Consider the following 24753-nt stretch of genomic DNA (forward strand, 5'->3'; position numbering starts at 1 on the left):
TTCACAATTCGCCTCACATCTCAGGTCTATCTACACGTCCCCAGGTCTTACTTTCATCACTTCTCATTGGTCTTCTACTTCCTTCCCTGATGGTAGGAGAAACATGAAATTCAAGGGGCTCAAGCTGCTTATAATTTGACACTGTGTTTCTTACAAAATAATTAGTACGATTATTTTATGATTTCAGCTACCCACCTGGCTGTTCACTACCTGTATTTTATACGACCAAAAGCAACAAACTATTTCTCCTCTCAGCGCTTTGATTATGCTTTCTCTGCTAATTAGAACACTCCTCTCTCTTCACTTTCACTGCACTTACTTGAAGTTTTAATTAAGGCATCATTTCCTGCAGAAAGCTTCATCTAATACCACCCCTCCACCGAGGAAGCACCTGCTTCTACAAGCCCACAAAACCTGGAACTACCATTGGATAGCCCGTGTGGAATTATGAAGATCTGCTCCTAGGTTTGAAGTTATCAACAGACAGTAGGCTTTGCAAATGTAAGGACCACGTTTTATTTTTTACTTCCAGAACTGAACATAAAGCAGACATCAACTATCATTTGTTGAGTAAGTTATCAACCTTAATCATCAGCCATCAACATACTGAATATCTGCACAACACTTTTCCAGAAACCTAAAAAACCTTTCTTATCATACGTAACATAGTCTGATTATTGAGCTTCAAATAATGATTACATACAGTAAACTCTTTAAAAACTCCAAGTTTAACAAAACATCAAAGCATACAAACAAAAGCTTTTTCACAATCTGAATAACAGACACAATGCCACTATTCATAGAACATTTTTATACATTTTATTAACCAAACTACACAAAGCTCTGAAATGAAATACCGGTAGTAACACATTACTTCATCAATCAACAGTGGCTTCACCATTTTTTGTCTTTTCCTTAAATTTGTCCAAGTTCTCCATCTTTAATTCTTCCTCCTTTTTATGTTGAGTACATTCAGTATCTTTCTCTGCATCAGAAACAGATTTCTCCTTAGGTAGCAAGAAACATTCAGCATTCAAAACCTGCTCAGCAGTCACTGAACTTCTACAAAAAATCAAGCTGCAGAGGAGCGATTTGACACTATCATCCTGCAAGAAAAAAACACGTTATAAAACACACCCAATCAAGAACCCCCTGGCAAGCGCAAAATCTGGCATTGGGAGGGGTTCTGATGGAGGAGCCTGGGCAACTCCTCTGGCAGGACACAGTCCCTGCAGGTAAGCGCGAGAAGCATGATTGGAAACAGCCCAGAATAGGCCATGGAAAGTTTCCCACTGGCATGCATTCGGCATGGGTCAGGAGCAGACCAGGCTGAATCAGTTCATGTCATCCTCTGGCAAATCCGATCACCAGAACAGAGTGTGGAATGGGCCGGGTTTGGTTGCGACAAAACCAGTACACATTATGGAACGCCAGGGCGTGGTTGCCTGTACTGGATATGAATGCAGCACCCATCCAGCACACGTGAGATCCAGGAAGGGAGGGGCAGAGCTGGCGGGGGGATTAAGGGGCTGGTCCCCTCGCTGGACAGCCACTCCCACTGGAGAGCGTGGGCTGGGATAGAGACAGACACGACTAAGCAAGGCTACAACACCTGTGCGCTGCATGTGGACTAGATCAGGGCCACAGCATCAGCTGGCAGAAGCTGGCACTGGGGACTAATTCTGTCGAGTCAAATCACAGGACCACTTAAAGAGTGCATAAACTGGGACAGAGAGACCTGGGAGGGAAAAAGTGGGTTCCCCCTTCTTAGGTCACTATTCCCGTGGGAGGGCATGAAAACTAGGACGGGGGCTGGGATGGCTAGATAGAGAGGTACTCAACAATATCTGTGAGGGCTGGATGGTTGAGTTGGTTAGATAAAACTAAGCTTTAATACCCATTGACAAGTACCAGAGCCAAATGGGATGGGGGACAGATTGGTCTTCTGCTACACATACTGGCAAACCAGGGTAGGGGGCGGTCTGGTGGGGGTTATTGTGGGTCGCCCCAACTAGGCTGCAGCTCCCACTGGTTGATGTAAGGGCCGAACCAGACTGGACTGCAACACCCATTGGTTCCAGTGCAACTCGGGACTGAAAACAGAACCAACACAGCAATTGCAACCACCAGCTGATCAGGGTGATAGACTGTGCCGGGCCCTGTGCTTGCTAGAACATACAAGAAACTAATCTGGGAATACCTCAAAGTATCTTTGGAGATCTCCCCACTTGAACTGCTGGACTCAGAATTCTAACCAAGAAAAGACAGAAGACAGAATAGGACAATCATTCATCTCAGCTACATGTTGGCAGCGAAATATGGGACAAATGGAGACTTCATGATGGACCATATCAATCAGTGGACCACCTCATCGAGCGAAACTGGCAGTGACTCATAACTGGAGAACTATTAACTCCACTTGAGCACATATCTCAGAGCATGCCCCACATCCGGGACTTGGGGTGGGCGGGAAACCAGGTGGGGCTTCTCCCTCAATATCCCCCTTTACCTCAGATACATGATGGAAACAATATGGACATAATAGCATTGCCCACCTCCCTATCCCCCTGAACCTTTTTTTTTTCTTTTTCTTGTTTTTCCTTCAACTATAGTTAACTATGTAAAGATTGTCAACAACAATACAATAAAATGGATAAAAAAAAAAAAAAACTAAACTAATCACTTAAAACTAAAAAAAAAAAAAAAAAACCACACCCAAAAAAATCCTAACAGATGAGCCAAAGGACCCTGGAAAACTCAGTCACTGATACAATTCTTCTATATTTTTAAAGATTCCTTCAACCATTACTGGTGATTCCACCAGTAATGAAACAAATGATACTGAATTATAGGGGGGATAAAGTAATAGCAAAAACAGAATCACAGCAAGCTCTCTCAGAAACAAGACAAATTCCAGCAAAGGATACTTAACGACCTCTCCTTCCCCTTCTTTAGAGGCCCTGACCTGAGTTAGACATGATGAAAACTCTGCACTGGCATATTTATCACAAAAAATAAGCTGCTTTACTAAGTCAACTCCTCTGGTCTTAGAACTCTTCTTAATACCACTACTAGTAGCATTCCTGCAGAGGAGTCAGTGTTTGCAGTTACAGATAAGCAACCCCAGGACACCGCTGTTCCTTGATTCCTGTGCCACGCCTCATAGCTGCCCCGTCATCACACTGAATAGGACTATCACTAGTTTACTGCTTGTGTTCTCATCAGACCCCAAGATCCTTAAGGTCAGAAATCTCAGCACTTCATTCTCACTTCAAACAATAAACATTCAATAAATTAATGAATGCCAATATCTACACTGCACTCTACAGAATGTTTTTAATCGTATTTAAACACAGCATCTTCATCAGAAGAAAACTAAAGATGAGGGGTGTGGAGGTGGGGGAGGAGTCATTCACCGTAGCAGTTAAGGAACCAGATGAAACATCTGTGGTCCATGATGGCATTCTAGGGCCAACATGAGGCTCCTGACTCCACCTTCCTGTTAATACAGACCCTGGAGGCAGCAGTGCTGGCCACCTACATGGGAGGCCTGGACTGCAATCCCACTACGCTCCCAGGTTGGGCTCGATGTGCCCTTGGTCATTCAGGACATTTGAGAAGCTGAACAGCAGATGGGAAGGTTACTCTGTGTCTCTGCCTCTTAAGTTAACTGAAAATCATACAATGCAAATGAGAAAAAAATCACACATACACTCCAAAAACCACAAAAGTAGATTCAGAACAAACAAAAGTCCTATCACACCTTGAATAATATGGATTCTCATCACAAATGCTTCCATTTTCCCTAACCTATAAAGTTCACATTATTCCATGAAAATATTTTTCCTTGAAATCAGAATAATTTTAACTATTTCTGGAAGAACCACAAAAATTCTGATAGAAACATAGCACTGAAGACAACACTAGCCCTATCAACTATTCAAGGATATTATATATAAAACCTGTCTTAATTAAACAGAATACAAAAACTAAAGCTGTATCTCTAAAAAAAAAAATAGTAAAACCTTTTACCTGTACCTTCCCCTGACCAATCTTACTGTGGCAATCACACCCAAAATGACACCTGCACTTAGTAAGATGTGTACAGTACCATCAATAAAAGGTTCTTCTATAAAAATTAAATCTGAATTTAATAAAACTTTCATATCTACAAGAGTGTTTCTACTTGGAGGGAAGATAAACATAAAAAACTAGAAGGATAAAATCAGCCAATTCTGAAAGTGAGAAATGAAATAGATTGCCCAATATATGTTACAGAAAAAGGAAGCCAGGCCCACTACAGGCCTATTGGCTAAATTCTCCCCTGGCAACTGCCAGAATCCCATATGGGCACTGGTTTGTATTCCAGCTGCTCCAATTCCCTCCTAGCTCTCTCTGCTTGTGCCTGGGAAGGCAGCTGAGGATGGCCCAAAGTCTCGGGCCCCTGCACCCACATGGGAGACCCAGAGGAAGTTCCTGGCCCCTGGCTTCAGATCAGCAGCTCTAGCTGCTGCGGCTACTGGGGAGTGAACCAGTGCAAGCAAGATTTTTCTCTCTGTATATCTCTTTTTCCAATAAAAAATAATAAAATATATCTTAAAAAACAAAAAGGAAGACAATGTGGAGAAAATTTATAATCAAGAATTTATGAGTTTTTATGCCATTTTATTAACTTAATACATGCGGATCTTGTTGAGATTTTGATTGAAAACAGCTACTTTAAAAATATATTTGAGATAACTATGGAAATTGAAATATAACATTAAAGTTATTGATTATATAAGGTAAGACAATGTCATAGTAATTTATGTTTCAAAGTCAACTTAAAAATAATAAAGACTAAGACAGAAAGTAATGAAATAAAGAACAGAAAATAATGGAAAAACCAAACCAAAGCTGTTCCTTTGGGAAAAATCATACAAACTGACAAAGATCATACGGATTGACAAAGAAAAAATTAAAAAGGCTTAATTTACTAGAATCTGAAGCCAAAGAGAGGAAACTGTTACTGAGCTAATAAAAATTAAGAGGCAATTACAAAGGAAATGGACAACAGGCCACCTAAATAGATAATTTGCACAAAATGTAAAAACTCCTAAACTGGCTCAGAAATAGATAATCCAAATAAAGCTTTAACAAATTAAAACATTGGACTAGGAATAAAAAAAAAAAAAAACGAAAAGCCCAAGTCTAAATAACTTCAACACTGAGCTCACTTAAATATCTAAATAAATAACCTCAAAATTTCACATATACTTCTTCTAAAAGCTAGAAAAAAAAAAAACTTACTACCCATTCTGTAAGATCAGCAATGCCAAAAAATGAAGACCAAGGACATCACAAGAAGAAAAACTAAAGACCAGTATCTCTTCTCTCAAACATTTGTTTCACAACTTCTCGCCAAATTGAACCCAGAAATATTTTTATAAGACAGTGACATATGGATTTACTCAGGAATAGATGTTTGGTTTAACATCCTAGAGAAATTTTTTTTATTTTTTTTAAAAGATTTATTTATTTTATTACAAAGTCAGATATACAGAGAGGAGGAGAGACAGAGAGGAAGCTCTTCCATCCGATGATTCACTCCCCAAGTGAGCCGCAACGGGCCGGTGCGCGCCAATCCGAAGCCAGGAACCTGGTACCTCTTCCGGGTCTCCCACACGGGTGCAGGGTCCCAAGGCATTAGGCCATCCTCAACTGCTTTCCCAGGCCACAAGCAGAGAGCTGGATGGGAAGTGGAGCCGCCGGGATTAGAACCGGCACCCATATGGGATCCCAGGGTGTTGAAGGCGAGGACTTTAGCCGCTAGGCCATGCCGCTGGGCCCGAGAAATTTTTTTTTAAACCACATGATCATCTCAGCTAATGTAGGAAAACAATCCAATACCATTTTACAATTAAGGAAAAACAGATCTTAACAAAATTAAATGAAATGGAATAGAAGGAAACTTTCTCAACCTGATGAACAGCCTCCACCAAAAACCCACAGTTACCACAGTTACTGGAAAAGAGTAGATGCTTTTCCCTAAATGTAAGAAAAGGCAAAGATGTTTGCTCTTAGCACTTCTATTCAGCATTGTATAGAAGACTGTAATTAGAAAAAGTAAATTCAGACTGAATACAAACAACATTATATCTATCTGTAGACAACACTTAAATAAAACACTTTAAAATCTACAAAAAATTACAATTCATGAATTGAGCAGAGTTGCAGGATCTAAGACTAATATACAAAAATAAACCTTACTTTTATACACTTGCAATGAACCACCAAAAGTCAAGAAAACAATTTCATTCACAATACCAATAGAAAGATAAAATACTTTGGAATAAACGTGCTTAAACATTTATCTGTGAGGCCGACAGAAATAAACAGAGATCCTCCCCATACCACCCGTTCACACACTACACCCCTCAACAGCTGGGGTTGGGCCAGGCTGAAACTGGGAGTGGGAAACACAGTCCAGGTCCCCACAGAGGTGGCAAGAACCCAATCACCTGAGCATCACCATTGCTTCCCGCAGTCTGCATCAGCAGGCAGCTGGGGTCTGGAACCAGAGTTAGGAATCAAACACAGATGTACACAGGTTAGCCACTAGAATAGACAACCCCTCCCACTGAGGGATAAATTGAATAAAAGAAGTGCAAAATTCATATTCCAAAAACTAAAACATATAAATTAAATGTCTAACTAAATGGGGGGAGGAGAAATTCCATGTCCATGGATCAGAGAACTTACTAAGAGTCGTAAGATAGCAACGGTACCCAAACTAATCTACATACTGCACACAGTTCTTATCGGAGTCTCAGTGATTTGTCTGGAGGGATGACAAGTGAATTTTGAAATTCACAGATTAGCAGAGAACCTAGAATAGATAGAATTATCCTGAAGAAAGCGCAAAGAGAAATAGCATTTTTCAACTGTGGAATTTACTCCACAGCAAGTCATCGAAATAATGTGATACAGGCACAAGACCAGACATAAGCCGTCAGTCCTGAGTTTACGATGGTTTGACATACAATGGTTTGACATTCATCCAGCAGAAAAGTACTTTAAATTCTGAATTCCCATCCTTTGCCAGGATGGCACCGTGCAGTGTGCTAGCCCCGCCAGTGCTGGGCAGCCCGCCACATTCCCCATCATGTGACCACAAGGGGAACCCACCAGCACTCTACAGCTCACCACCAGCCAGGACATGCTGTGCTTCAACACATTTATTAGTTTCACCTTATTCTATTTTTTGCTACAATGTGAATATTCACCTGGATTTAATCAGGGTCCTTTGCTATTTACTAGTTAAACATATTTCAAGAAATATTAAGTTTTTTACTGTAATATAAATTTAAAATGTTATCTAAAAAGCTAAAAAAAAAAGACTGTGTGAGAAAGGGACAGGGAAACAGGAAAAGACTGTGCTCTGAGAATTCTATCTACAAGCCGTTTTGAATCTGCTCAACGAATTAAAATGAAAATTAAACAATGCTCTAAAAAGCACTGAGACTACAATGTATATGAATTTTGAAAACATTATGGTACATGTAAGAAGACATGCAAGCTAGAAAACTATTCCATTTGCATAAATATGCAGGATAGGTAAATCCATAGACACTGAAACACATTAGTAGTTGCTTAGGGTTGCAATTGGGGGTTGGAGCTGGGGGAGGTGAGAGTTGAATCTGGGGTTCCCACCTTAGATCCTACAATTGACTGTAGTGATCATTGCATATATTTATGACTATACTAAAAACTATCTGGAGAACTTAAATGTAACCTTGTAAACCCATGCATGTATCTATTTGACCAAAGTTAACCGTAGAATAAGCAAGTGACGGGTCAGCCTCAGCTCACAGGGACATCAGTGGATCATGTCCTCCAGTGGACATCACTGGAGGAACTCTTCTGGGCGATGGGAATGACATGATTATTCTCTAACAACTCAGTCCACTTCCTAGCTGCAGGGTGCAGACATCAGTCCCCTGATTTCATGTGCAGTCACACACTCAAGCGGACGCAACGCCATTCCCAGTCTGATGGCTGCCTCGGGCCACAGAAGCAACTACTCCACAAGCCCACGGTCAGCAGGTACCATGTGCCTCCCCATCTTCATCACACACCCAGCAGAGAGTCCGCACGCCAGCGGGCAGGGCGCACTTCCTGGGAGGTTGACTTGCCACACCGCCCCAGTGATTCCAATCTCCTGCTCCTCAGACCCTTCTGTCTACAGAATCACTTCCAACAAAAACAAAACAAGAGGTTTTCCACAAATCCATGCAAATGCACACTATAAAAAAACTATGCATGAATTTCATTTACTGTATGCACAAAAATAAACACCTTTTAATTCCATCTCCCCCAAACTTTCTGAAGCACCCTCCTAAAGCAGAAGCAGTAGAACATCAAGTCTGCGATTGGTGAACACTAACTTCTGTCTACAAGACACTCTACTGCCTTGTCTCTGACACACTTTGGTCCAACAAGCTCCACAATGGGAACACAGCAATGGCTGAATCTATCGAACTCTGTGCACAAACACGTGGACTTGTAAACTACTGGTCCTCGGCTGTGCCCTAAGACACCGAATGCCACCCAGCACCTGCAGGCAGCAGCCCATGAGCCACTCTGACGCTGAGGATCCAAATAAGTTCAAATTCCTGGCTCATAAAGCTCTTAAGAAAAAAACAGAATGACTGACAGAAAATAGGTGATCACTGTGGGTTACTGTCTAATACCAACAACTCTTACCACAGAATGTAGACCTCATTCGACAGCCTGGATGTATGATGTACACTTGAATAATCTTACAAAAGCTATCTTCAATATTTTTACTACTGTCAAAGAAAAGGGGGAAGCTCCCAAATGCCATTGCTAAAGTGTACTTTTTAAAAACAAGTTCATGGTACATTAGTAGCTACTATTAAATATTTGGTTAAAGAAATTTGCATGCTTTATTGCAATCCAAACTATCAAAACAGCATGAGGATTTTCACAGAATGACCCACAATGCCCGAGATCCATCCACTAACACAATTAACATCCTAATGTACTCTACCTGCCACTTGTCTGAGAAGCTAAAAATCAGGTTCCCCCAAAGTATTTTCGAATAAACTCTATTTAGACATCTTGGTTGTTTACTTGTCCACATATCCAAATTATTAATTTCATTTTCAATGATGCAACCCTTGTAATTGCAACACTGCTTCAATTCTCAGTACACAGTATATGCTCAAAACACGCTAGCTAAACCTTAACCCACTGACAAACACAGGAGCCACGTTGGAGTGCAAGTCATGCCAGGCTAGGCTACCACACCTACTGGTTTGCATGAGTCAGGGATGGAAGCAGATTGGGCAGGCCTGGGTTGCAGTACCCACCAGTGAGAGTTGGGACTGTGGGGCGGGGCAGGTCAAGCCTATGCCCAGAAATTTGCTCTCATGCTTCACTGGCGTATTTGACCAATTTGTTCTGTTCTCCTTCCTCTGCTATGGTGCCAGATGCCCTCTTCAGGCTCCATGGTCTGACACATGCTCCATGTGCATTTGGGTATCCCATCTACTTCTCTGTCAAACACACTGAGGAAGCCCACTTTTGACACAATCACTCCATTGTAAGACCACAGGTCCTGCCACTCTCTCCACTGCTGGAGTTCTGAGTCCAGTGGTTGAGTTGGGGGGACCATCAAAGAAATCTTGTCTGAGGTGATCTCAGACCTATTTCTTGCATGTGCGGGGTCCAGCCCATTCTCTCACCCACATCAGCCTATATCCACATGGATCTACCTCCAGCCCATTTCTCACACAAACCAATGGGTGCTGCGGCCCAGTCCAACCCTGCCCCCACAGTCAGCCCTCACATACACCATCAGAAGCTGCAGCCATCAGAGCGACCTCCAATAACTCCCACTAGGCTGGCTCCCAGCCTTGGTTTCTGTGCCCACCAGCATGTGTAATGGACTGGTCCAGTCTGTCCCACCTCCCAATCAGCTCACGTACACGTAATTGGGTGTCAGGTACTTGCAAAATCCTAAATTATAATAAAACACTGACTTTCATATAATCTTAGAATATACAGTAAACAATACTTATCCTTAATTATTAGATAAATTGTACCATCAGTGCAACAAACACAAAAGCCAGCAACATTAAATTCTGGCAGTGGTGTTAAGTAGCATACTTGCTTTTTATTTCTAATAACTCTTCATCATAAATGTTATTTTTGGATTCTTATAAAAACTGGAAGACATTTTTAAATATTTAAGTTTGCATTAACCACAAATATTTTAAACTGAAATATGATAGAAAGTTCACATACCAAGTGAAACTGATCCACTTTCGGAATTCCATCTTCATTTGTCTCAAATTCCTGATTTTGAACTGAAAGCTGTAAAAAAATAATAATAATAAATGAATCCCCAAAGTATCAGGTTCTTGAAGTCAAAGCTGGAACTCTTCAGATTCTGGTGACTAAGAAAAGCAGATGAACTCATGCTTGGCAAAAAATCATTTTCATAATAGCTGCTTGTTCATAAGCAACCAGCTCACCCCTGAGGTTCCTAAAGTATCAACCACAGCTAATGTATACACTAAAAACATTCTTTCTCAACTTATGAAAAAAATATGGGGGCTGGTGTTGTGTCACAGCACATGAAACATCCACCTCCAATATTAGCATCCCATATGGTCCCTGTTAACACGACTGGGAAGCAGTATATGGTGGCCCAAGTGCTTGGAGTCCTGCACCCAGAGGGACCTGAAAGCCTGGCTCTTTATAAACCAAACACTAACCTAGTACCAAAACCAAATTAAAAAACTAAACTAAAACTACAGATTACTATCCCTTATGCATATGGATACAAAAATCCTTAATATCATCAAATAAATCTGGCAATTTGTAAGAAGAAATATATATGAGCAAATAGTGTTTATTCTATTAAAAGAAGATTGACTCAATGCTTCAAAATAAATCAATATAATCTACCATTTTAGTAGCATAAAAAAAACTTCACGATCATAATCCATGCAGAAAAAGCACCTGACAAAATTCAATACCCACTCATGAAAAAAAAAACAGAACAGGAAAAGGTGACGTTCACCTGTTACAGGTAAAGAGCATCGTGGGGCGGGTACTTGGCACAGTGTTTAAGACATCACCTGGGATGTCTGCATGCCACATCCCAGCTCCTCTTCCAGTCCAGCTTCCTGCAAATGCATCAGATGAAGGATCAAGTGGTTGGGCCTAACACCCATGTAGGGCACCCAGACTGAGTTCTGAGCTCCTGATTTTAGTCTGACCCAGCCCTGGATGTTGTGGGTAGTTGGAGAACAAACCAGCAGACAGAAAGAAAGATCTCTCTCTTTCTCGCTCTCTCTCTCTCTGCAGCTTCCCATCTTTCCAGATTAAACAAAACTAAAAACACAATGATGTTTATATATTTGAATGTGTGTATGTGTGTATAAATTATGTGTGTATATATATATATAAATATATAATATAGATACATATTCAAGCCAATTTGCAGAAAGGACATAATAGGTGATAAGAAGTTAACAGTGTATGAGAAAATTTTTTTAAATATTTTTAACTAAAAATCTACCACTTCTCTTTATCCATGGTGATACATTAAAGGAGAATCACTATAAAATCATCACTTTACATACTGAGATATTTATGAAAATGATTAACCTATTTTAAAAACAAGTAACATACCCAGAGTAAAAGGCAGCCATACGCATATAAGTCAGAACTTGCAGAAGGAGGTTTCCCCATTTTCAGTTCAGGTGACATCAAGCTCAAATCACCAACCATCATGTTCACTGCAGCACGCTGGCTCTATGAAAACAAAAGGCGTTAAATGCTTTACAAGCAACACAGTGGAGGCTACCTTCCATGAAATTGCCTTCATTTAATAGGAAAAGAATCATCTGAAATTCTCCACTCCCTTGTTCCCATATATCATCTAACTTCTATTACTATAAATTGCTCTTGAGATCAGGCTTACAAAGCTAACAGTGATTTTATTATTATATTTAGATCAGAATCCAATAATTCAAAACCACCTATCACTGATGCTTAAACATCTAATGCTTTTTAAAAAGAAATTTCACAAGACCAATGATGTTCTCCAGTTGTGAAAACTACATGTTTCCAAAAAACTGAAATTGCACAAAGTATTTTTTTTATTATTATATATATTTTTTATTGCATTTCATTTTATAACAACGTTTCATAGGCTCTGATGTTCCCCCATCCCCTCCCTGTGCCCTCCCCCCATGGTGGATTGCTCCACCTTGTTGCAGTATTACAGTTCAAATCCAGTCTTGTTTCTTTCATTGCAAGCATGTGCCATGCATAGAGTCCAGTATCTCACTGCCCAGCTGAATTCAACAGTTTCTTGGGGAGACCAACTCTGTTCTGAAGACATAGCTGGCAGAATATCATTCCGACCAATTAAAAGCCATAACATAACATCAACAACAGTTTCCATCCTTATGGGGTTAATTATCATTGTATTGAGTGACTGATATGTTAGACAATGCGAGTTCTTAACCACATCCTGTGACTACTTCATTACCAATTCAATTATAGTTCCGTACACAACCGGCCTCTATCTACCTTAAATTGGCTACAGGACACTATTCAGCTGTCTCATGTCTATTTCCATTCCAGTACTTAGCAGTTTATTGTGTTGAAGCATAATTTTTACTGAACTTAGCAGATCTTAGCATAGTCTAAACTAGCTTATCCCTTTAGCAAGCCATTGACACTGCTGAGGCACAGAACACTGTTGGGAGGGGTGTGCAGAGAAATCCTGCATACCCTAGTTAGGAGAGTTTATATTTCGTGTCCTACCTAGTAAGGTATGTGCGAGTCCCCACTGATCGCTTCCTGTCTAGTTCCAAGCCCTCCTTGTTCTCTGTCTATTCCAATTTTTTTTGTTGTTTGTTTTGTTTTGTCTGGGGGGTAGGGGGGCTCCAGGGCGACCCGGATGGTCATTGCAAGAGAGGGTGGGGATCCAGTATTGGAACTAAGTAAGGACCAGAGAAAGCTCCCCTCCACGGTTGCACAAAGTATTTTCTTTCCATTTCTAACATGTCAAGGAGGACCAGGGACAAGGACAGGTACACAACGGCTGTTACTTCCTACTCTCCCTTACCTGCTGTGCCCCCATAGGCTCTCAACTCTTTAAATCTGAATTAGCTAATTCATAAAACGAAAACCACATCCACCCCTGCTGGATGAAGGTATCCAGCACAACGCCCAGCACAAGCACTAAGTGTGAACTGGCTCTGTGCTGCCAAGGCCAGCAACCATGGCATTAACTAGGAGACTGTCAGAAATACAGATTATTCAGCCCAGAAATGCTGAGTAATAATTTTTAATTTATTTTATTTTTTTAATGGAAAGTCAGATACACAGAGAGGAGGAAAGACAAAGAGAAAGATCTTCCATCTGTTGATTTACTACTCCAGCAGCCACAATGGCCAGAGCTGAGCCAATCTGAAGCCAGGAGTCTCTTCCGGGTCTCCCACGTGGGTGCAGGGTCCCAAGGCTTTGGGCTGTCCTCTATTGCTTTCCCAGGCCACAAGCAGGGAGAAGGATGGGAAGCAGGACCACCGGGATTAGAACTGGCGCCCATATGGGATTCCAGTGCATGCAAGGTGAGGACTAGCTGCTAGGTTATCGCACCAGGCCCATGTAATCATTTTCATTTAACAAGCTCCCCAGGCCAAATCCTATATGCTTTGTAATACCTGAAATGCAAGTGTCTTAACTACAAACTGCTTTTCCAATTTCTTTTCCTGCTTAATACTCCAGTCTGAAAGTAGTATAAAAACTGCAGCAAAAGTAAGTTTAATCACTATGTCAAAGCAAGTAATTTTCATTGGAGATTACAACCATGTAGTGGTTGTATGGCAATGGTAACAGTTAACAACGGAATATAAAAGAGGAAGAGTAACTCCAGAAGTAGTCACATCTACACTAGCGCAACACACGACCTACCCTAACTGAAGCCACAGACACTTCACAGGCAGGCACTAGGAAAATTACCTGAAGACTAAAAACTATTTGTAAAATCATGATATTTTACCACAGATTTGGTGAAGTCAAAATCTCCAACAATTCCTTGCTCACGGTTTACAGCAAACACATTGTTCTGATGCAGCGATCCATGGATTATGCCAGCCTTGTGCAATGTATGCAGGCCATGGGCAACACCTTTCATGACTTTCAAAGCTTCCTGTGCAGAAACACACACAAAAAAATCAAGAAATCGGCATATCATGTTTTAAGATTGCTTTTTTTATTTGAAAGACAGAGTTACACAGGACAGAAGGAGAGAAAACTTCCATCTGCTGGTTCACTTTCCAAATGGCTGAAATGGCCGAAGCTGGACTGATCTGAAGCCAGGAGCCAAGGACTTCCTTCAAGCATCATCCCACATAGGTGCAGGGACCCAAACACTTGAGCCATCCCCTGCTGCTTTCCCAGGTCAAGAACAGGGAGCTGGATGGGGAATAGAGCACCCTGGACTTGAACCAGTGCCCATGTATAATGCTGGTATAAAGGTGGAGGCTTAGCTTGCTACACCACAGTACAACCTTTGGGAAAATCATTTTTATACATGAATCTTTAACTTTGAAATTACTCCAGATTTGGAACGACCATTAAACCAACTGCTCCAAATGAACACCTAGCAAGACTATAACAGAGAATTAAAGGTCAGGTAAAGCCTTAATTATGCAACTGGTAAGGTGTGCACATAAATATACTTAGGTATACAAACAGATTCATATGGATAAACACATTCTTCAGTCTCTCAGAAGCCAGATTAGCAATAACCATGTGAAGCACCCAGAAAAGAGGAGACTGAACTCGTGTTACAGGGAGAAAGAATCAACTGTTACTGTCAATTCTCCATCTACAGTGCTAAAAATGAAAGCAACCACTTAAGCACTTAGAAGAGTAATTCGAAAAGCTAAAGGAAATATCAAAATAGAGATTATGCACATTTTCCATAAACTTCTTGGAAAGCCCTCATGTGCTGTTTTAGGCAACATACATACAAGTTCAAGCTCAACAACTACCAGCTTGAGCAATGCAAGCAGAAAATAACTAATTCCAGGGTCAGGCAGCTGCCTGGGCAGTCACTGGCTGCCATGCTGGGAGGGGGAATCCTGCCCTGCCCAGTCAGGAGGCTGCTCAGGCAGCTGCCAGCCGCCATACCAGGTAGGGATACTGTTGCCCCACCTGAGTCAGGCAGCACTCGGGGGACTTGGGGATCGCAGGTGGGAGTGAGCGATGACCTGTGGATTTAGGCCCAGGTGAAGAATTATTGCTGAGGGACATCCATGGATAAGGCCACCGTGTGTGTAGGTGAAGAATGATTCCTGAAGGACTCCCAACAAGGCCACTGTATTTGCAGGTAAGCAAGCAGACTGAGGCATGGTGGTTTGGAGGGGAGAGACCAGAAGACCTTTATGGGTCAGACCAATGTATCAGCCCACATAGGAGTCTTCAGCTGGACTTGTCAGCACAGAACACTGCTGGCCACCACATGTCAGCCCACACAAAAGCTAGGGTTAGGGCCTGGTGCAGTAACCTAACGGCTAGAGTCCTTGCCTTGTACACACCAGGATCCTACATGGGCACCAGTTCGTGTCCTGGCAGCCCCGTTTCCCAGCCAGCTCTCTGCCTGTAGCCTGGGAAAGCATTCGAAGACAGCCCAAAGCTTTGGAACCTTGCACCTACATGGGAGATCCGGAAGAAGCTCCAGTTCCTGGCTTCAGATCAGCTCAGCTCCGCCACTGTGTTCACTTAAGGAATGAATAATCAGACAGATGGTCTTCCTCTCGGTCTCTCCTCCTCTCTGTATATCTGACTTTCCAATAAAAAATAAATATAAATCTTTTTTTAAAAAGCTGGGCTGGAGACCTTTCTGGCAGGGCTAGATCCCAGTATCTGACAGTGAGTGTCGGATCAGGGGACGGGTCACATTAAGACTGGGCCATGATACTAACCAGCACGCAAGAGAACCAAGTCTAGGGATAGATTCTATGGGGGATATGTGAGTCTAACCATTTGAAAATACAAGTCTCGCTGGTAAACTTAAGCATTGGGGTGATGATGGGTTGAGCTAGGCATGACCATGGAACCTGCCAACACTCACAGGCACTGGAGCTGAGAACAGGCTAGGCAGGAACAGGCTGCAGCACCAGCATGTGCACCCTAAAACATAGTGTGGGGCAGGCTGGGCTACAACAGCCACCAGCTCATACAAAGGCCAGGATAGAAGGGGAAGGCTAAACTGCGTAAGGACATAGCACCCACTGGCATGCGTCAGATCTGGGTCTGGGAGTGGCCCAAGTGGGGAACCTGGGAAACTTCCCTAGAGGGTTACAGCTCCCACTGGTGAGCATGTGATCCAGGCCTGGGTGTTGGGCAGGCTGGGCAAAGGAGCTCCATCTGTTGGCAAGTGTGTGGATTGGTTTTATAAGGGGGCAGACCAGACAGGGCCGAGCAATCTTAGCCCACCGGCAGGTGCAGAAACCAGGCTGAAGTGTGGATCATGCCAGGCTAGGTTATTACACATACCAGTTTGCATGAGCCAGGCATAAGAACAGACTGCACAGGGCCATGTTACACCCACCAGCAAGAGTTGGGACTGGGGGCTGGCCAGGTCAGGCCAGGCTGCAGTATGCAATGGCAAAGGCCAAGACAGGTGAAGGACTACACCAAGCTGGGTCAGAGCAACCACTGGCACATGCTAGAGCTGGGACAGGAACAGGCCTGGTTGGGGAGCTAAGGGGATGCGCTGGCTGGGTTGTGGCTCCCAACGGTGAGCATAAAAGCCAGAGAGATGTCAGAGGGAGCTACTACCTGTCCTGGACATGACTGCAGCATCCCTTGGCACAGGTTTGGACTGGGTCTGTGATGTGCCAGACTGGGCTAGACTCCAGCACCCACTAGCACTCATGAGAACCAGGGGAAGCATAGGATGGACTAGGCTAGGTCTCTGCCTCTGCTGAGACACGCATGAGCTGTGTCTGAGTATGGACCAGGCTTAGCTGGCCTATAGCACTCAACAATAAGAACTGGAATGAGTGAGGGCTGGTCAGGAAAGACTGCTGTTCCTTGTTCCTGCCATGACAGGAGATGAACTAACTAGGGCTGGCCCATGAACCCACCAATGTGCACAAGATCTGGCATTGGGAGAGCTTCTGATGGAGGAACTTGGGGAACTTCTCTGTCAAGACACAGTCCCTGCTGGTGAGCGCAAGAATTGAGAGGAGGAGCAGTGCAGACCAAGCCAGGTAATGGTACTCACCAGCACACATTTCTGTTCTGGAGTGAACCAAGCTGGGCCAGTTTATACATTTGCTGGCAAATCCAAGAACCAGAATGGTGTGTGGGTCATGCTGCGTTGGACTGCAATACCAGCCAGTTTACATATGGGCTGGGACTGGGGGCTGACTGGCTGGGCTGGGCTAGGCTGTAGCCCCCACCAGCATGAGTCAGAATTGGGAGTGGGCCAGACCAGGCCAGGCTATAGCACCCACTGGCAAATGCCAAGGTGAGGCAAGCCATGCCAGACTGGGCCACAGTGCCCAACCAGCACACGTGAGACCCAGGAGTGGTGGGAGAGAACCCGGTAGAGTGCTGTGTGGGGCTCCCCTGCTGGACTATCACTCCCACTGATGAGCATGAGAGCTGGGATCGGGGACAGACCAGACCAGGCAGGGCTACAACACCTGTTAGCCTCATGTAAGCTGGATTGAGGGGAAAGCCAGGCTGAGTTTGACTGTTCCTACTGGTGCATGCAAAGCCAGAGTGGGTGCGGGTGGGCTGGGGTTCATCTCAGCATCAGCTGGCTGATGTTGGCACGAGGGGCAAATTCTGTCAAGCTAAACTGCAGTACCACTTACAGAGTACAAGATCTGGGAGTGGGGCTGGTGAGGTGGGCCCATTAGGGAAACAGTGAGCACCTCCCTCTTGGGTTTCCACTCCCACTAGTAAGCATGAGAACCAGGAACTGGGACAGGCATGGCTAGACAGAGAATGGCACCAACAAGCACATGTGTGGGCTGGCTGGTGGGGCTGCTTGGACTGAATTAGGCTTCAATACCCACTGACAAGTATGACAGCTTAATGGGATGTGGGACACACAGGACTAGTCAGCTGTACATATTGACAGCATGGGAACCAGGGCAGGGGGCATGCCTGGTGGGGGTTATTGAGGATCACTCCAATTAGGCTGCAGCTCCCACTGGTTTGCCTGAGGGCTGAGTGCGTGGTGGGCAGGATCGAGCTGGGCTGCAACACTCACTAGTTTGCATAGAAGACAGGGCTGGAGACAGAAACAACCCAGCAACTGCAACCACCAATGTGTGCCTAAGTTGACTGAGACAATGGACTGTTCCAGACCCTGTACCGGCAAGCACAACAATAATCAGGTCTAGGATGACCTCAGATGAGCTTTCTTTGGGGATTTCCCCAAATGAACCGCTGGACTCATAACTCCAACCATGGAGAGAACTGCAGGTTCCATGGTCTGACCATGGAGATCATGTGTCAGAGCTGGGCCTCTTCAGTGTCTCAGATGGAGTAGTGGACAGCATATCCAGATGCACACGGAGGATATGGCAGTATACTGGAGCCTGCACAGGACACCTGGTACCATAACAGAACACAGAGGACAGAACAAATTGATCAACTACCCCAGCCAAGTGTGGCAGTGAGCATCTAGGCAGAGATTCTAAGGTGGACTACATCAGCCAGTGGATTCTGAAGAGATCTCATAGTGCTTGCAGTGGCGAGATCAGCAGCAATTCAGAATCGTCGAACTATCAAAACCACTTGGCTAGACAGGGAATGGGCAGGACCCTCAGAGCATGCTTCCTATCAGGGATTCTGGGACGGTTAGGAGGCTGGGTGGGGCTTCTCCCATTATCTTCCCCCTTCCCCCACATACTAGTAGAAAAAAAGAGAATGTGGAAACAGTGATCTCACCCACTTTCCTCTAGTCCTTGAACCTTCGCACCCTTATCAACTATGTAAAAATCATCAAAAATAAAATTCTGAAAAAAAAAAAAAAGAACTAATTCCAAGTTTCAATTCTGTCTTTCATGAAGGGACCTCTTGCAAGTCAATCTCTTCAAGTCTCATTTTCTCCTTAACATAACAGAATAATTCCTATCACAAGACTCACACGACAAATCAACAGAATAGCACAAGTCAAGATGCCCCAGGGCATGCCATGCACCCTTACTAAACATCAACAATTGTTTTCTCATTAACTACATCCTTGTCAACAGTGTGTTTACTCACCTCTGAAGTTAAAGGCATGATGGCCTGTACAGCACTCAGGCTTGCCCGAGGATGGTAAGGAACCACCAGATAAGCCATGGGGTCCGACTAGAAGGCAAACAGAGAATGAGAGACTCAAAGATGCCTCAGGGATTCTAGACGGCAGGATTTGCTTACACCAAGAAGGAACCAATTACTGGTCTAAAATCTGAAACTAAAATCTATTTTAACTGAAATACTTCCTTCAATAGATGTAAACAGAGATGTAAGAACTCACCTTGCACAAAAACAGGAATTTCAGGGGCAGGAGCCCAGGCTCTTCTCTAGCTGCTCTCCAAGCTCTGTGGTAAGCAGCTGCTCGCTTAATCACCCTGGCTTCCATGTCCACGTCAACAGAATAACCCTGTTACCAAAATCAGAGACAATCACACAGTCAAAAGTCCACCAATAATTCATCTTTTTAATCAAAATATGATAAATAATTTTATGTAAGTTAAATGACACCTAGTTTTATTTTTCAAGTTTGGTAAGGAACTTTTCCATCTGCCTTGAATGCTATAACTTGGAAAGAAAAATGAGATTCTACCTGTAGCTTACTACAGATTTTAGAATGGGTAGCAACTAAGGCCAAACTAATTATCGTACAATCAAGATTAAGTTTCCCCAATCAATGACAACAAAAAACTGAGTGCTGGAAATACTACTGAGATTTGCAACAGCAATCCACTACAAGCAACCATTTTATAAGGCTTTTCAACAAAACGCAGTGAGTTTGCCCAAAGAGGGAAAGTGAGCACACTCCATCAAAAGTAAGGATCATCTAGTGAAGCAAGGGAAACTTTAAAGCCAAAACCCGTTCTGGCAAACAAACTGGAAACCCGAGCATTACATCTGTCAACTTACGAACTTCAGAAAATGTGTTGAGAAGTAACACCCTCAACTCCCACCTGTCCCTCTGCATTTCCCACCAATCAGAACTGCTGCTTACCTTTAAAAGAATCATCTGCCCACTCATCTCAGAGCAAAGCAGAGGACGCTTGCTGCTAAGTTCCTTCATTGGTTCAGCATCAAGAATGTCACGTTCCAAGCTCATAGTAAGGAGACCACCAGAGTTCTAGGCACAAGTTATTTATTACACTTGAGTAACCCAAACAATCACAGCACCTCTAAATCATCAACACAGTTAGCTAGCACGCTATCAGATGGACTAGCCATCATCAACCCTCCAGGAAAAACCAGTAAGGAAAAAAAATCTTTTACATATTGTATTTTTTCCAGTTCTTGAGTTTTCAACTCTTCCCAGTCAAAGAGTAACTACCATACAAATTTAATAGTGACTAGAGTTTCGATACACACAGGGATGGCTGGGCATAAACATTTCCAAACAACCTGCAAGTTTACTTGAGATCTCATGGGTCACTACACTAAGGAAAATAAGCCAGGCCCCAAAAGACAAACACCATATATTCTCCCTTGCACATAGAAAATTAAAAAAAAAAAAAAAAAAAAAAAAGTTGATCTGAACTCAGAGATGCCTACAGGCTGGGAAGGGTAGTGGGAGGGGCATAGAGGGAAGTCAGCTAATAGCTACCAAAACACAGTCCAACAGAAGTAACCAGTCGCATTGTTTCACAGGTGGGTTACTACAATTCACAATAATGTATTGTATAAGGAACTGGATGAGGAGTAGGAAGAAGTCTGTCTTATTCAAAACCTAACTATGAAAAGTACAAAATCTGTTCCCAATATATTAATTTCAAAAAGTTTTAAAGGGCCCAGCATGGTAGCCTAGAGGCTAAAGTCCTCACCTTGCACACGCCAGGATCCCATATGGGCACTGGTTCTAATCCTGGCAGACCTGCTACCCATCCAACTCCCTGCCTGTGGCCTGGGGAAGCAGTCAAGGACGGCCCAAAGCCTCGGGACCCTGCACCTGCATGGGAGACCTGGAAGAAGCCCCTGTCAGCCACTTGGTGAGTAAATCAGCAGACAGAAGATCTTCCTCTCTGTGTCTCCTCCTCTCTATGTATCTGACTTTCTAATAAAAATAAATAAATCTTTAAAAAAAAGTTTAAAGAATAACTGAGGAGGGGTGGTGTGTGCAGCCTATTAAACCACCACTAACAATGCCAGCATCTCGTATTAGAATTCCACTTCAAATTTCAGCTTTTTAACATTTTTTAAGTTGAAGAGGCAGATCTTCAGAGAGGAGGAGAGACAAAGATCCTCCATCCAGTGGTTCATTCCCAAAGTGGTTGCAACAGCCAGAGTTGAACCAATATGATGAAGCCAAAAGCTTCTTCCAGGTCTCCCATGCAGATGCAGGATCTCAAGGATTTGGGCCATCCTCTACTGCTATCCCAAGCCACAAGCAGGGAGCTGGTTGGGAAGTGGAGCTGCCAGGAAACGGATCGGTGCTCATATGGGATCGCGGTTGCATGCAAGGTGAGGATTTAGCCACTAGGCCATAGCACCAGGCCCATCTTTCCACTTTTGAACCAGGTTCTTGCTAATCTGCTTAGAAAAGCAGCACATGGTTGCCAAAACACATGGATCCCTGCCATTCACCTGGGAGACCAGAAAAGAGTTCCTGGCCCCTTGGCTTCAGCTGTCCCAGACATCTGAGGCAGTAACCAGCACATGAAAGATTTTTATTTACCTATCTGTCTCTGTATCTCTCTCTTTCTCTTTAACTCTCCCTCTCTGTGTGTCACTTTGCCTTTCAAATAAATAAATCTTTTTAAAGAAAAAATAAATGGAGAAGACCTGGTTGGTTCCAATGCCAAGGGAATAAATGGAAAGCTAACAGCCTGGTCTAACTGGTTCATGCTGTGTGTACATACTAAAGTAGTACACTGCACTCCATACAAGTGTATAAGTATCACATGGGAATCTAGTTTTAAATAATTAAATTTTTAAAACTTAAATCAGGGCCCGGCGGCATGCCCTAGCGGCTAAAGTCCTCGCCTTCAACGCCCTGGGATCCCATATGGGCGCCGGTTCTAAGCCCGGCGGCTCCACTTCCCATCCAGCTCCCTGCTTGTGGCCTGGGAAAGCAGTCGAGGACAGACCAAAGCTTTGGGACCCTGCACCCATGTGGGAGACCCGGAAGAGGTTCCAGGTTCCCGGCACCGGATCGGCACGCACCGGCCCGTTGCGGCTCACTTAGGGAGTGAATCATCGGACAGAAGATCTTCCTCTCTGTCTCTCCTCCTCTCTGTATATCTGACTTTGTAATAAATTGAATAAATCTTTGAAAAAAAAAAAGGGACCCAGGAGCTTCTCCTCTGGAGGTAACTCAACACAAATCAAGGATTTAGAGATCTTAGCACAGCAACTCTGAAGGACATGCAATGTGCTATACTAAGTTGGACAAAAACTGACAAGCAGGAAGCTTACATACATCAGAGTAGCAAATCCGTCTCCAAGAGACATTTCGTTTTCGAGACGTGGCCCACCTTCTTGCTAAAAGCACCCAATTCTTGCGCAGAAGCTGATAGGGACTATGGTAGGTCTGATTCAATTCAAAGCTCCTTTCATCTACTGCTGCCGTAGGGTGGCAGGTAAAGCCACTGCCTACAACGCTGATATCCCATATGACTCTAGTTTGGGTCCTGTTTGCTCCACTTCTGATCCAGCTCCCTACCACTGCGAGTAGGAAAGCAGCAGAATCTGGTTCAAGTGCTCATGTACCTGTCCCACATGGGAGACCCAAAAGAAGCTCCTGGCTCTTGGTTTCAGCCTGGCACAGCTCCAGCCAATGCAGCCATCTGAGGACTGAATCAGCAGAGGAAGATCTCTACTTCTCTCACTCTGTACGTAACTCTGCCTTTCAAATAAACAAATCAATCTTTTTTCAAAATCAATAGGCCTTCTCACCAAGGGCTCCCATACCAGAATTTATAGGAAGAAACAGAGTTGCTTACCCAATTTTCCCAAATGAAGCTGGATATTGTATGGAATGTAAGAACTCTGTTGGTATTTTTAAATTCTAGATCTCCCAGAAAATTGGGTAATCAACCAGCCAGATCAAACCGTGATGATTCCAACAAGTGAGCTTGATCCAACAATTATGAACCAGTTTCACACGAAAGATGGGGCTACTGCATAGGATACCATTTGTCTCGACAGAACCTGGATCCCAGCTTCTGTCACAGACGCCGCACTGTTCAATCCTTGTGCATACTTGCTGAATGGAATTAGATGGAACTCAGTGAACTATTCAATCACTCCACATCCAGAATTTTCTTCTATTAGCTTATAATCAAACTTAAGTCAGCCCTCCCACAATGAATGACCTGGTCAGGCAAGTCGTGAAGGTCTTCAGGCCAGGGAAATCTGAGCTCTAAATCATCAGATCTCTAAATGTTGCTCAGTGCCACCTTCATATCAGAAGATGGAAAGTTTTAAACATCTTGATTACCACAGCGCTACATCAATAATTGAAATATTGCTTTTACCAGTCTTGCTAAGCAGCAGCAACATTAAGCAAAATGGAGACACAAACAGAAAGAGAGCATATGCAGAGGGTGGCTGCCATTTCTAGGAGCCACTGTTTCCATAACTACCATCTGTTGCTGTGCAAATCCAGAGTTTTAAAGACAGTCAAATCATTCTAAATTACAGGCATTATTCACCAAGCAGTTAGACATCTTGCACGAGTGTTCTCTTCTGGGCTTAAGTGTTCTAGGCGCCCTTAGTGTGAAACCATAGTGCAAGCCAAAAAAACATTTTTGCTATATGAAACAATATTTGTGAGAACAATATAATTCAGTTTAGATGCAGTATATTTATGCAAGTATCATTTAAAAATCCCAAAGACACAAGTGTCATTATGAGGCACCTGCCTCAGTCTGACCTTGTAGAAATGCTCTATTACACTGCCTCAGGACTTTACCCCCACTTTCAAAAATGTATTTTCTACCATAGTTAATGAAAACTCCTACTCCACACAGATGTCTTTTGCAGTAACAATTAAAGCGCTTCTTCACTAGGTAAAAAACATGAAAATGGTTTTCAAATATTCTAATTTTGCCAGATAATTCTCTCACTGTTAAAAGTAATAATTTCTTACCCTAATATCTAATAACCAACATTTAAAACATTTTAAATCAAGATTTTAGCAGGAAATTTTAAGTGTTTTTAGTATTTAATGCACAACACATAATCAACCTACAAAAGGTTCTTAGGCATACAACACAGTTAAATATCTTACTGTCATCAAATGTTTCCATAAGCCATAAGCCTTTCATATTCATCTATAAAACCCATTAGCATATCTCTAAAAATTAATTTCAAAGTCTACTAGGCTGTACATATTCACTTACCCATTTGACATAAGTCTTTAAGCTAGACTTAAATAACTGCAAGAAAAAACTCACATCATTTTAAAGACAAGTTTGTAAAGACTTTCTAGTCATTGTTTAATTTTAGGAATTTTAATATTAC

At 43.0% G+C, this 24753-nt stretch overlaps 1 protein-coding gene across 11 annotated transcripts in view; it reads right to left on the reverse strand.

Moving 5' to 3' along the window:
- STK31 (serine/threonine kinase 31) overlaps positions 1–24753 on the reverse strand; it is a 162871-nt gene that overhangs the window by 95557 nt on the left and 42561 nt on the right. For 4 of the 11 annotated variants that reach the window (XM_058678188.1, XM_058678196.1, XM_058678189.1 and 1 more), the window contains 7 exons: positions 20294–20419; positions 19583–19708; positions 19327–19413; positions 14090–14239; positions 11707–11829; positions 10312–10380; positions 835–1106 (listed from right to left, as the gene is read on the reverse strand). In XM_058678188.1, coding sequence (XP_058534171.1) covers positions 879–1106; positions 10312–10380; positions 11707–11829; positions 14090–14239; positions 19327–19413; positions 19583–19708; positions 20294–20419 — 909 coding nt within the window. In that variant the 3' untranslated portion in view covers positions 835–878. Of the gene's footprint in view, positions 1–834; positions 1107–10311; positions 10381–11706; positions 11830–14089; positions 14240–19326; positions 19414–19582; positions 19709–20293; positions 20420–24753 lie in introns of those variants that run through there. The other 7 variants (XM_058678192.1, XM_058678191.1, XM_058678194.1 and 4 more) reach the window with 2 other exon arrangements.

This window comes from Ochotona princeps, chromosome 20 (genome assembly GCF_030435755.1).
Source record: "Ochotona princeps isolate mOchPri1 chromosome 20, mOchPri1.hap1, whole genome shotgun sequence".
NCBI classification, from domain to species: Eukaryota; Metazoa; Chordata; class Mammalia; order Lagomorpha; family Ochotonidae; genus Ochotona; species Ochotona princeps.